This window comes from Pteropus medius, unplaced genomic scaffold (genome assembly GCF_902729225.1).
Source record: "Pteropus medius unplaced genomic scaffold, Ma_sr-lr_union100, whole genome shotgun sequence".
NCBI classification, from domain to species: domain Eukaryota; kingdom Metazoa; phylum Chordata; class Mammalia; order Chiroptera; family Pteropodidae; genus Pteropus; species Pteropus medius.
This window is the reverse complement of record NW_024354500.1, coordinates 10,738,120-10,751,156: the sequence shown is the minus strand read 5'-3', so window position 1 is coordinate 10,751,156 and position 13,037 is coordinate 10,738,120. Positions and strand designations below refer to the sequence as shown.

General features: G+C 38.3%; 1 protein-coding gene across 1 annotated transcript in view; it reads right to left on the bottom strand.

The window, feature by feature from the left end:
• Positions 1-12,789, bottom strand: part of TBX18 (T-box transcription factor 18) — a 28,539-nt gene extending 15,750 nt beyond the window's left edge. The window contains exons 1-4 of the mRNA XM_039853034.1: positions 12,026-12,789; positions 10,676-10,880; positions 8,430-8,531; positions 5,193-5,364 (exon numbers count right to left, since the gene is read on the bottom strand). Coding sequence (XP_039708968.1) covers positions 5,193-5,364; positions 8,430-8,531; positions 10,676-10,880; positions 12,026-12,323 — 777 coding nt within the window. The 5' untranslated portion in view covers positions 12,324-12,789. The remainder of the gene's footprint in view (positions 1-5,192; positions 5,365-8,429; positions 8,532-10,675; positions 10,881-12,025) is intronic.
• Positions 12,790-13,037: the final 248 nt, after the last annotated feature.

Genomic DNA, 13,037 nt, shown 5'->3' with positions numbered 1-13,037 from the left:
AAAATAGGATGCTCATAGTGAGAATAAGTATTGTTTTGCAAAATGTTGTTTTCATGTGTGGGCGCATGCACGCACGTGCATGCACACTAGATCATAACGTAAAATGTATCGTCTGGCTGTGAGTCAGGTAAAAAGTCTGAAAAATACAAAAGATTAATTTTAATGATTCTAATGGTTAGCAAATTCCAGAGTAGAAGACACACTGGAGAAAGCTATGTCACATTAAACAAACAGTAAGTGCATAGCTAATTGCTGAACACTAGAATGAACTGACTTGGAATGAAGGAAACAAAAACCGACTTGCATTTCTGTTTACTAGTCAATGAAAAGGAGGTTCTTGTTTTATGGAGTCTTTTTGCTCTCAAACAGATTTCTCTCTCTCTCTCTCTCTCTCTCTCTCTCTGTATATATGTGTGTGTGTGTGTGTGTGTGTGTGTGTGTGTGTGTGTGTATACACACACACACACACACACATAAATATATTTATGTATTTATTTATTTATTTATTTTATTTTTTTTACTAATTTGTTTATACCCTTACTGAATTTCCAAAATGACTTAAGGTGAGGTATATTGGGATTGGTTACAAAAATAGCCAATGTATGCCTATGCTTGCACAGTAAAGGACAATTGCCAATAGTAATGTGAAGATGATGTATTTTCAATGTTATCTACAGGAATTTAGTATAGCCCTGGAAATTTTCAAGGAATGCTAAACAAGCCTCAGTTCTTCTTTATAACATAGCCTTATTTGTTTTTTAATGAACTATCAAATTTACAACGACAAGTGGTCACTAATATTTTGCTTATTTAATAAAACAAGTAGAACAAGTTGAACCACTGGCCTTATAAACAAAGAGACTACCATAATAATGCCTATCACCAAAACCCAAATAATTATATCTGATCTGCATGTTCCATGCTCTCTATTCTGTTTAGACGGAGGATTTTTTTTTTCTTTTTGGTATTACCTAGTAACACAGATATTACATGGGCCTACATCCATAAATACAGAGTGCAGCTTTCCAGGTTAATACACATTTTTTTCCACTTTAAAGACACTAGGCTCAAGTCAAAGCATGATATTACTTATTTCTGATCTGATGGGCCTAAAACTGCCTGTAGTTTGACAGACACACCAGCTGTGCCTTATGAAACAGCTCAATAGGGAGACACTACCTGCTGACTCTGGAAATTTTCTAGATGACCTAAATTTCAGTGTTGTAACAAGTGAAGCCAAGGACCCAGGAAGAGCAGTTAACAAAAACCTGGCTCCCTGCATTTTTGTTGATACCAGGTACTGACCCACTTTCAATGGTAGGGGTCAAGGCAGTAACATTAGGTCACAAGCTCCATAGCAAGGCAGCCTTGGTTTTGTTTCAAGCATGATGCTGTATATAAAGCACTCTTTACAAATATGTACTTTCAAGTTCATCGGTTCATTTAATTCACTCAGAATTCTCTGGTCCCAACAGATACCATGAGAAAACTAAGCCTCAGAGAGAAAAAGCGACTTGCCCACAAACATGAAGATGTTGGATCTCTAAGCCATTGCAAGTCTTTCCATTAGGGAGATCCAGGAACTATTCCCTGTAATATCTTGCTTCCCCGCCAGATTCTCAAGCAGACATGAGAAAAGGGTAAGGACGAATTTAGTGCTAGCATGCTTCCACATCACTGAATCCTCAGAACTAGAAAAACAAAGCCTTTTCCCTGACTGTGGCTGCTTGGCCATGCTTCCTTCCAAAGCACCCCTGCACTGTTTGTACAAGTCCCACCGAAGTTGAAGATGCACCTGATAAATGTCTTTGAATTCTTCAGGTAAATGCTGACCTAAATATTTCCCTCCAGACAGCAGATTCTAGATAAACAGGGAAACATGCACGTGATGAGAAGGAAATACCACCCCCTCAAGCACACTAACCATCTGCACATGGGTAGCCCACGGACCAGTCTTGGGTTGTGTACAATCCAACAATGAGCTTCTCCAAGGAGCAAGTAGGGATTATAAAGTTTTCACAACATTAAAAGATTAGCTGTGGAGTGGTGGGACATTTCCACTCTAGATTCTCACCAATATTCCTCTCTAAACAATCCCCGGTATACGGAACGATGAAAAGTCACTTTGGGGGAAACCACAATGACACATAATCTCATATCTCATGCAGTCCAAGGTCCAGTCACAGCCCTGTGGGAATTTGAGTCCTGCAATCGCTCTGTGTTCAATAAAAGTTCTAGGTCTACATGGAGTTCTCAGGTCACTATATTGAACACTTGTACATCTTTAGCAAAGTAAAACTGGGAACTGAGGGAGCAATAAAAGTAAGAAAGCAAATTATAAAACCACTTCTCATCTGAATCTACAGCTTGATTAGCTGGAGATTAGCATCACTTCCTTACAACTGGGTTGCGGGTACTCAACATATAAGGGCAGAGGGGTGAGTCCTTGAGATGTGTCTGCATGAGCAAAGAGACTACTCAATTAGCAAGCACCACCATAATGGTGCTACTGTCTTCCTTGACCCTGAATCACATAAACAATAGAATAAAACATGAATTCGTACTCTAATCTAATCTCATATGGGATCATCAAATTGAGTAAATAAATACAACAGACACTTTCTTCATGAAACCTTCCCAATCATGGAATAATGTGGCATCTGTATTTCTCTGAGCTGTCAGTGTGATTCTCTGTGCATGTGTCTTCTGTCTCCATCTAGGCTACAAGATCACTGAAGGTAAAGACTACGGCTTTTATTTTATTATATTTTACAAAGTCTTCAAAAATGTTTTTTAAATAAATAACAGAAAATAGCATTTTCCCTCCTACATTCTCCTCTAATACCAACTGATACATCCATTTTTATCATTTGCAAAGGCAATTTCCTTGCTTCCGAAATGCAGATATCCTTCTCTAAATGTTTCCCTCCAGACAGGAAATTTCTCTGTTCCCCATGCACATTAATTATCTCCCTTGATTAAAGTATTACATCCTGCCACAATCTTAAAATAAAAATTTCAATGATAGATGACACACTTCTCCAGATGTTGCCTGTTTTCTGCTATGTTTTTGTTTCTCCTAATAGTAAAATACAATAATTATTTAGTTTTAAACAACTGAGTTTCAATTTGTAATCTATTCTTTTGTGTTTAAAACAAATGCTGTATGATAATTAATTTTATGTATCGACTTGGATAGGCCATGGTACCTATATATTTGGTCAAACACCAGTCTGGATGTTGCTGTTAAGATATTTTTTAGATAAAATTAACATTTAAATCAGTAGACTTTGAGTAAAGCAGAAGACTCTTCATAATGTGGGTGGGCCTTATCCAATTAGTTGAAGGCCTTAAGAGAAAAAGACTGAGGTCTCTTGAAGAAGAGGGAATTCTGCCTCCAGACTCTCTTTAGATTCAAGCTACAACATCATCTCTTTCATGCGTGTCCAGCTTGCCAACCTGCCCTTTAGATTTCAGATCTACTAGCTCTCAAAATTGCATAAGCCAATTCCTTGAAATAATCAAGCACTCCCCTCACCCCTGCCCCGCTGTGTGTGTGTGTGTGTGTGTGTGTGTTGTGCGTGTATATATTCTACTTGTTCTGTTTCTCTAGAGAATATCATTTTAAATAAAGTCTGATTAAATTACAAAGTTAAAATCATTTAAGTAGATAAATTACTAGATTTCTATCTGGTACTATAAATGTCATATATTAGATATAAAGTCAGTAATTCGATCTGAAAGTATTGGAATTATAAAATGACTATATTAATTTAAATTATTAAAAGAAGTTTATACCTTATATATGACAACATATAGGTTTTAGACCCAATTATTGCTCTAAAAGATATATTAAACTATAGAACTCAGAAAAATAGAGTATATTTAAGCTTCTTAAAACAAGTAACAACACTTATGGCATTTATTTTTAAATTTTCTATTCCATAAAAATAAAAGTTCCCTCAGTGGACATGCTAGCAACATTTCACAGTCCAGCTCCCTCAATGAGACAGAAGTAACTAACTAGTGTTCTTTAATTGAAGTCAAGTGAAAAATCATTGGTACAACTTGACTGTGCAAATAAAGAATTAAAAAAGTGAAATAAAATGATGCACTAAAATATAAGGCATGAAGTTGAATTCAGAAATGAAGTCTACTATGCTACCTTTCTGATTCTATTTTAAATCGTAAAAGGCAACAGGTAAACAAAAGCACTGGCAGAGTGAGATAAATGCATCTTAAAAATCTAGGTACTGTATTTGTACCACAATGAAATTTGTACTTGAATGTTTTCATTAAGGTCAATTGCTTAAGTTATTGTCTAATAACCTGCAAATCATATCCTGTCATCACAGTATTATAGTTTATGACAGTTTACATTTTTGTTTTAAAAGTTTTGCTCATAAATATGCTATCTTTATGATACCCCTTTGAGGAATGAACTAGTTGGTATTCTTTTTATGAATGATATACTAGTCAAAAGGCATTTTAATCCTGCATTGATCAAAACTCTCTCAAGCAACAGAAACCTAATTGAAATGCTAGCTTCAAATGAAAATCATCATGTATCCAGAGTAATTTATTTATTAAATAATAACAAATCTGGCCTAGGAACAATACTGTATAAAAATTAATAAGGTGTTAAAAATGACTATATCATCAAAATGGCTGACTTTCACTTATTTATCATGTTTCAGCAGTTTTAAAACTATAAGGAATTATTATTATAATATATTTTGACACATTGGATGTCATTACAAAACAATTGAGAACGGGCAGATGGAATATTATTGAGAAAAAATGAGCCTCGGCTGGGAAAAGAGGTGGATGCAGGCAAGACACAATAAATCATTATTCCAGTTAGCCCAAATCCTAAGTATTCATATTCAGAGTATAATTAGCACCTCATGGAATTTCAAACAAATGTTTTGGCTAAAAACTCTGCCTGAGGTTCTTTCATTCCAATTCAAATGCAGTATCTAGCTTTAATCTATGAAATGCTTCAAAGGATACTCCTACCACAGACATAGTCTCTGATGCAAATCTTACCTTAATTTTGCAAAGCTTATGCACATGCTATTCAACTAAGAGAGAAATATTATGATCTTAGAAAGTTATTTTCTTTAGTGCAGCACAATATAGATATGGGTACGCCATCCAACGGTGGCCAAATTGGGAGGCCATCTACTCACATGGCCTTGGTCATCCAGTTCATTGTTGGTGAGCTTTAGCTTGTCGAAGCTGATCACCTGTCTCATCCAAGTCTCCCCCGAGGCAGGTGAGTCAGGATGAATGTACACACGGGGTGGCACAGGGGAGTCAGCATTTCCTGCCACCATCCATTTAGAGCTGTGGTAAACATACCTAAAAGGCAATGACAAAGCTCAGTATATCTTGGAATGTCCAGCTCAGTAGAATCAGACAAAATGTGCACCCTTTTTTTTTTAATCTAAAGTACAACGATTTGCTCCTTACATCGAATGCAAATAAAATAAGATTTCGACAACTTTTTAAAAACTCTCTGAGGCAGCAGTGGCCTACTGACCATTCAAAGTAAGCGATGTGTTAAGGGTTTAGTGAAAAATATGCATGCTATAAGCACAATAAATGCAAGCATCTTACTTTTTTTTATGAATCATACTTATTCACATTAGACATTCTGTCTATATTCTGATATTTTCCATTTTTCATCTGGACAGTCAATTGATTTGAAGAAATTATTAAATTGTCAAGCTTATCTTTAACTATCTAAAAACATTTGAGAGGTCTATCTTAAAGTGTCCCATGTCCTTTACCACTTCCCATTTGAGGCTTATATACAGGCTGATTGGATAGAGGGCAGAAAGGCAAGGGGAAATTGTCAGAAGTTTCGGTAACTTTTATTTTCAAAGGAAAAGAGTTTTATCTATTATCATTCAGAATTATTTTTTCTAATTCAGTTACACTATAAATTGAAAATAGAGGATTTGGTTTAATTTTAAAAGTTTGTAAAATCGTAAAATGTAGACTTTTATCTTCTATATTTCTCTTTCTTGACCGTTGTAAGGCAATTCCATAAATAGTTTTTAAATACTACTAATTAAAATATACATCAAACTTTGAAAATTATGGTATAGCTAATTAATATTACTCTTCTAATTAAGAGACAAACCATCTTATTCTGTTTGTTTATATGTGTCAAATATGTTCACTCTATACAAATAATCCATTTAAATAACAATGTTTTAAGTAATAAAATCATAGTATTTAATCCTACATTCAGATTATTATTCATTAATTAACTTAAAATACACTAATTCAAAAACTAGAAATTAGTATGTCAATGACTGACTTAAAAAAGGTAGAAAATAAAATTACTGTATATATTTAGGTGTATATAAAATTACTGTATATATTTTCTTTCATTTGTGTTTTAAAATGGCATATAATATAAAGCAACAATTTACAAATAGTCTCAGAATTCTAGGTAGTATGCAAATTTCTTTTTAAAATGGCATGAAACATTTTTATAACATCTCTAGTGAGATCCTTGGTTTCAACTATGGTCACATATTTCACTATTTTGAGCTTAACATGACTTCTATTCTTTAATTCCTTTTCTTAGGAAAAAATACATAATCGCAAAATTAAAAATAATTTTTTAAAACTTTCTTTATTTGGTATAGTGTAATTTCAATAAGTTCCTATGTACATAGGCTTTTGTGAATATTAATTTTAAATTTTAATAAATCAGAATCATTTTTAACTTGACTAAATACCACTCTTTGATAATAGAGAATAAGCCAAAAAAATTTTTCTACTACTGCTAAAAAAGTTGGAAAATCAAATGTAAATCTTAGAAATGCAAGAAAAAACTGCACTATGAATATAGTTATCACCAAAATAAATACTAATATGCTCTATCAAAACCTTGAAAAAGCATGCATATCGAATAGTTCAACAATCCACTGCCAGTAAGGGAATAAATGCTACATGTCATTTTTCTTTGTGAAACAATATAAATGCTAAAAGTGAATTTCTTGGAAAGCAATATAAGTGAAAGCAAATTTATTTTACAATTTGATCATTTAAAATTTGGCTTCTTAATACTAATACTTGAAATTGTTCTTGCTTTATGTGAAAATAATAGGAATCAGTTAAATAAAACAAACCATTCAAAATATATTGAAGGGATTAAGAGAAGACATAGGAGACAAATTAGAAGATAAAGATATAATTTCTAAGCTCATTAAGAATTGCATTATCTTCCTCAGCACAAAACCCACATTAGAACATAGATTTTAAAGAAAGTGTATTTAAAGAATAAACTTCAATGCCTTCTAGCTTCTGTCATGCAGTGGATAATTTTAGCAAAACTCTCGAATAAATTATTGAATTAAAATAATACAACTATACGCAAAACATAAATAATAAAACTGTCTTTTTTTAGTATTCCATATGTGCCTGTACTAATTAAATCTGAATACGTTGACACCATAAGCCTGTTTCCAAAAAAAGCAACTCCCTAAATTTTAAAATTATAAAAACCAAATCTGATTGTATTTAAAAACTTACTAAATGCTCTTTTTTTATTTAAAAAAAAAAAACAGAAACAAAGAAGATCAAAATGTAGAGCAGCATTTTCTGGCCCTCCACTCAAAAACTCTTTTTTTAAATGTTATAGCATTTTTACCTCCGGAAACTAAAAAGCTTTGTCATTAAAAATTGTTGATTTGTTTACTTGCAGAAGAAAAAGAGCAAGTTGGTTTGATACTGAAAAATGTATATCTTTTCCAACATTACTTGATGTCTACACAAATATATTCTCTTTCCAAATCTAAATATTACAAAGTTTTTTTAAAAAAATTGCTGTTAACTATCAAGCAAAAAACAACAGTGAGATAACAAATTCATTACCACTTTAAAGATATCTTAATATCATAATGAATTATGAGATTTTATTTTTAAATTGTAAAAAAATCTTCAATAATTTTCTCAAAGTAAAGGGTAAAAGCCTGCAAACAGTTACAATTTTGGATGTAACCAGAATAAGGAAATTTATTTAAAGATAAAACACTCACAAAGAAAATAAAACATTTTATTAAATATTATGCATATGTACAAACTTTACTTAACATTTCCTCTCAAAATTCTAATCGAAATGTGAATCAATAAAAGACATTTAGTTTAGCAACACTAACCTGGCCTCTATTAAAAGTTCTCAGTACTTAAAAACATTTCTGTACCTCTAAGCAAAACAAAAATTAAGTTTCCACATTTATTGTAAGAGAAGGCATCCTCAGGGCCACTGGATCTGACTGGTGCTAGATTATGGATCTGGGGATACGACAGGCTTTTGGAAACAAACCATATAGTTGTCACAGATCAAACTGACAGCCTGTAAAATCCTAGTGCATTCTTATCCTCTCGTAGCCATCTGATCGCTGTACCTGTATCTTTTGTTGTCCACTGGCACAATATCCATGGCAATGTAATATTGCTGGTGAGGATCTAATCCTGAGATCTTCACTCTCATTGCTGGAAACATGCGCCTATGTATAAGGGAGGGCAGGAAAGAAGGTTTGGGTTTTGTTTTTGTATGTGATTACACATGGAAAATAAATAAGCAAAGGAACCTCTGGAATTTGTATTTTTCACTTGGACAAATTTATAGCATTTACCTTGGTAATTTAATTCAAAGTATCAGAACACAGGATATATCAAAACTGAGGCTTTTAAAGGTAATTTGCTGTACCCTGTACTTGTGTTCTATGTTTACTGAAATGTCAATGTAGCTAAGAGCAAAAGAATTTTATACACTGAAGTAATAAAAGCGCTAAAGAAAGTACTTTATTTTTCAAACAAAAATTGAATAAGTATAATTACTTTAATAATACAAATAACAAAATGTTCCAAATGGTAGAAATAGAAAATTTGAATTTCTAAAAGTGATAAAATATAATGTGAAATTTTAAAAGGGTTATAAAAAACCACAAGGAGCCAATGTGCCATGCTATAACCAAACAATATGTTCTTTATTGAGACAGGACTTCCTGTCTGCAGCATGGTAAAGGTGAAGTGCAAAAGTTGCTCTAAATTTGAAAGGTATAGTAAAACTTCTTTATTGAAAGCAGAAACTAAACACAATGTATATTTACCAAATCATTCCTTCTCTCATGATAACCTGAAAATACTTTCTTATTTAACCACATTTACTCAAAACATTGCTAATTAAGACAAACGAAAATCCGCATTTCTCTTGGCTTCCCACAGATGCATATAAAAGGACATGTTAAACTAAATGCACCTATCTTTTAAAAAGGGCACAGTAGCAAGGAACACAACAGCAAATTATTGTTTATAAAAAACAAATAGAACAGTTCTTTTTCTTTTTAAAAAAACTTTCATCTAATGATTTATGTCTAAGACCCTTCCAGTTAATCTAATTTTTGCTAATTTAACATTATAACACAAATTTTAGTGCTGTTATTTACCATCCTTTTCTATAACAATAATGCCATTAAAGACCACTTGCACAAAAAAAAGAAAGTCCATTATTTCTAACTAGGCATGAGAACAGTTTAATACGCTGGCTGTTTTAGTGTTATTTCAGTGCACCTGTAAGATAAAGAGTAAAGGTCTTTAACTACATCCTTTATAAGACAACTGTTGCTTTGTGTTGTTGAAGACTGAATTTGGATCATTAATAATAGCTCTGTGAAAATGTAGAAGGCAGCATATGGATTTAATAAAATATGTTTTTGTAATTTCTAATAAGTTTGGATACTTTTATGCTATCCAGGTTTTTGCCATGTGTACTCCCTGAAAGAGTTGTGTGTGCTTTTTAAGTTCCTTTTAGGGAAGATATTCATAGATTTCACTGCACTAAATGAACTGAAAACTTTAAAATGCAAATATTTGTTCCTCCCTCAAATTAATATGATTTAGCCAAAAAATCCACTAACTAACTGATGGATGTGCAAATTTCACACTTTCAAAAAACGGATATAAGTTCTTACCAATTATTTTCTTTAGTATTCTAAAAAAAAAGTGTTAATTTTTTAATTTTAAGCTAATGTGTTGGATTTCATGTAGGAAAAAAAGTTAGCTACCGTTAACTGATGCTCTACAAACAGTGGTTTTTAAAAATCAGGGTAACCATTTTTGCAAGGATTAAACATGTATTATCAGAAATTCCAATAAATTTCCATCTTAGTCTAATATCAAAATAGCACAACACACCACCTTCTCACATTGCAAGGAAATCTTTTGATAAAGAACCAGCCTCGAAGTTTCAAATCTGAAAAAGCAAATCATAACTTGCTAAAGAGTAAGCTGCGTTTTTTCTTTAAAGGGGGAAGTGATCTGTTTCATAGTACCAGAAACAATAACTAGAGCCTAAATAAAAGCCTGAACAGACGTAAATATGACCACGAATCGGTAACCACCATGCACGCAATCACAAAGGCTACCGCACTGGCGGTGACAATGATTTTCTTCCAAGCATCCAACAAGAGGGCGGCCAGTCTGTGCCCCTCGCCGATTGCATTCCGGGATTGGAAGGCAAAGCCAGTTTCAAAAGTGTACCACTTTACCCGGGGCCTTGTTCCGTCTGTAAGAAAATGCTATCCAGGGACCCCACTGCGCTGCAGGCCGTTCTCTTTCTGTGGACTATTCGCGCCAGCTCGCCCTTTACCTGCCCGCCTTGGTGATGATCATCTCGGTGCCGATCTCGTGAAAGCGCTTCCAGAGTTCAGCTCCCTGCAGATCCACCCGCGGGGCCTGCGGCGAGGGTAGCGGGGTCCCAGGCCTGGCCAGGGCGGGCGCCGGGGAGCCCTTCGGGGAGTCTCCCGGAGACGCCAATGGGGAAGCGCCCTGCAGGAAACCGTCTTCACAGCCTCCTGGGCAGCAAAGGGTACAGAGGGGTAACCGGTAAGGGCTCAAGAGGGGAATCTTGCTGGACTCCGGGAGGGTGGCTAGGGAGAGGAAAAGGACCAGGAGAAAAGGGGAAGCTTTCCAGTCATCGGGTCCTTCTAATAGGTCCGCACGGCGGGCAGAAAGGAAGCTCGACCCTCAAGTCTGGAGTCCCGGAGAGGCGCGCTGGCAGCGTCCACCCCACCCTTCCCGCGTCCACCCGGTCGAGGCCCCAAAAGAAGTTTCGCGCGGCCCTAGGGGTCTGGGATGCCAGAAATGAGTTCCCTGAGATGGGTTCCCGAGTCTAGATCCCCAGTGCAGAGCCCGACACAGCCCGCGCCCCTGAGCACACTCAGCCAAAGCGCTTAGCGCCGGGCCCCTGGCCACAAGCGCCAGGGCCTCCCATAGCAGGCGTTGGAAGCGCCTGGCTTCGGGCTGGGCCGAAGGCATCCTCTAGAAAGTTTACAGACTCCGCTCCCGCTAAACTCCCTGGCTGCCCAGAGCTTCTTCGCCAAGTAGCGAAGGGCCGAGAGGAGCGCGAAAAGAAAGCCCACGGTCGCTGTCGGCTTTGGTAGCGGTAATCAAGAAGGGAAGGGAAGGGAATGGTTCAGCTACCCCTCGGGAAACCACGTTTGTAAATACGCCGCCCTCTTCCTGGCTTGCCCAAATGGTTTAGGGCATTCATTCCGGTTTCGGGCGGGGAGGAGAGTGGGGGAATGCCGTTGCTCCCTCCTCCTCCATGCTTTTAAGAGAGAAATGAAAGAGCACCCATCGGCTGGAACCCCAAGGGAGGAAGATGCGGAAAGCACAGATCTGAACGGCCGAACGCTGCAAATAGCAGCAACTGAGGCAACTGGGCGGCGGAAGCCTGAGGAGTGAGGCTGGAAGCGGCGTTTTAACCGTCGGAGGGTGACATGAGTGCGCGGCAAAAGCGACCCGGGAGGCGGCGAGTTTTGCGCCCTGACACCCACTGCCAATGCGCTAGTGGCTGGGTCGCTTTGAGCGCATAGGGACATCCCGCTCGTGCACGCCCACAACTTGCAGAAGTTTAGGTTCTCCGCCGCTGTGCGGGCCAGGGGGACCTGGGAGGGGACGCGCTGCGAGGAGGTTGGGCGGGAAGGGGCCGACTCACCCGCAGCTCCGCGGGAGCCGCAACTCAGCTCCAGGTCTGCGCAGCTCCGGGCGGGCCCGGATGCCGCCCCAGCTGGCAGCTGGAGCGCAGCGCCTTCGTCTCCCTCAGGGGGACCCTTTTCGCCGCCGCGGCTGCAGCCTCCGTCATCTACAGCCCCCGCCGCCTCTTCCGCGCCCAGCTTCCGCCGCTTCTTTTGAAGCTGTTGCTGCTTCTCGGCTCCGATCAGCGCCTCCACCGAGAAGGCGTGCGCCTTAAGGCTTAGCATGCTGCACGGCGAGCCCCTCCGCTTCTCGGCCATCCCCGCCGCCCAGCTCCCGCCCGCCCCTCGCTCATATACACTCACTCAGGCACACACGCACACTCGCTCTCCTTCCGCCACCAAAATTTGAACAACTCTTGAGGCCTCCCGCAGGCCGAGATCTGCCCTTTTCCCCGCCGCGGGCAAAAACAAATTTGGCGTTTCCTCTTTCTTGCTTGTGTTGAGATCCGAGGAACCAGCTACGCGCCCGCCAAGTTTCCTTTCCTCGGTCTCTCGCGCGCGCTCTCTCACTGATGCACTCCTTCGCTCCCACCCCTTCCACCTCTTCCTGCTGTTCCAAGATCTGCCTCGACTGATGCGCCAGAGAGGACTAACATGGGTAAAAACACACTCTGCGGACACAAATTAGGGATTGTAATTGAAATTTGTTGCCTTGATCTGTCAGCACTTCCAGTCAGGAGAGCGGTGGGAAGAACTTGCTCATTAGTGTCAATAAAGCGGCGAGGGTGGAGTCCGGGGTCCTGTCAATCACCGAAAAGGCCGGCCAATCAGGAGGCGGCGACTCCGCGCAGCCCGCGCCCACTTCCTTACAAGGTCGCAAAAAACCTAGAGTGAAAAGCGCCGCCGTCTGGCTTGGACGTGCCAACCCCCGGCGCTGAACTCAGTCGTGTCTTCTTGCCTCCTACAGCCCAGTCCAGACCATTCTCCAGCTTTTCTCTCGAGGACCTGGAACCACTGAGGCTCTTGGCTTTA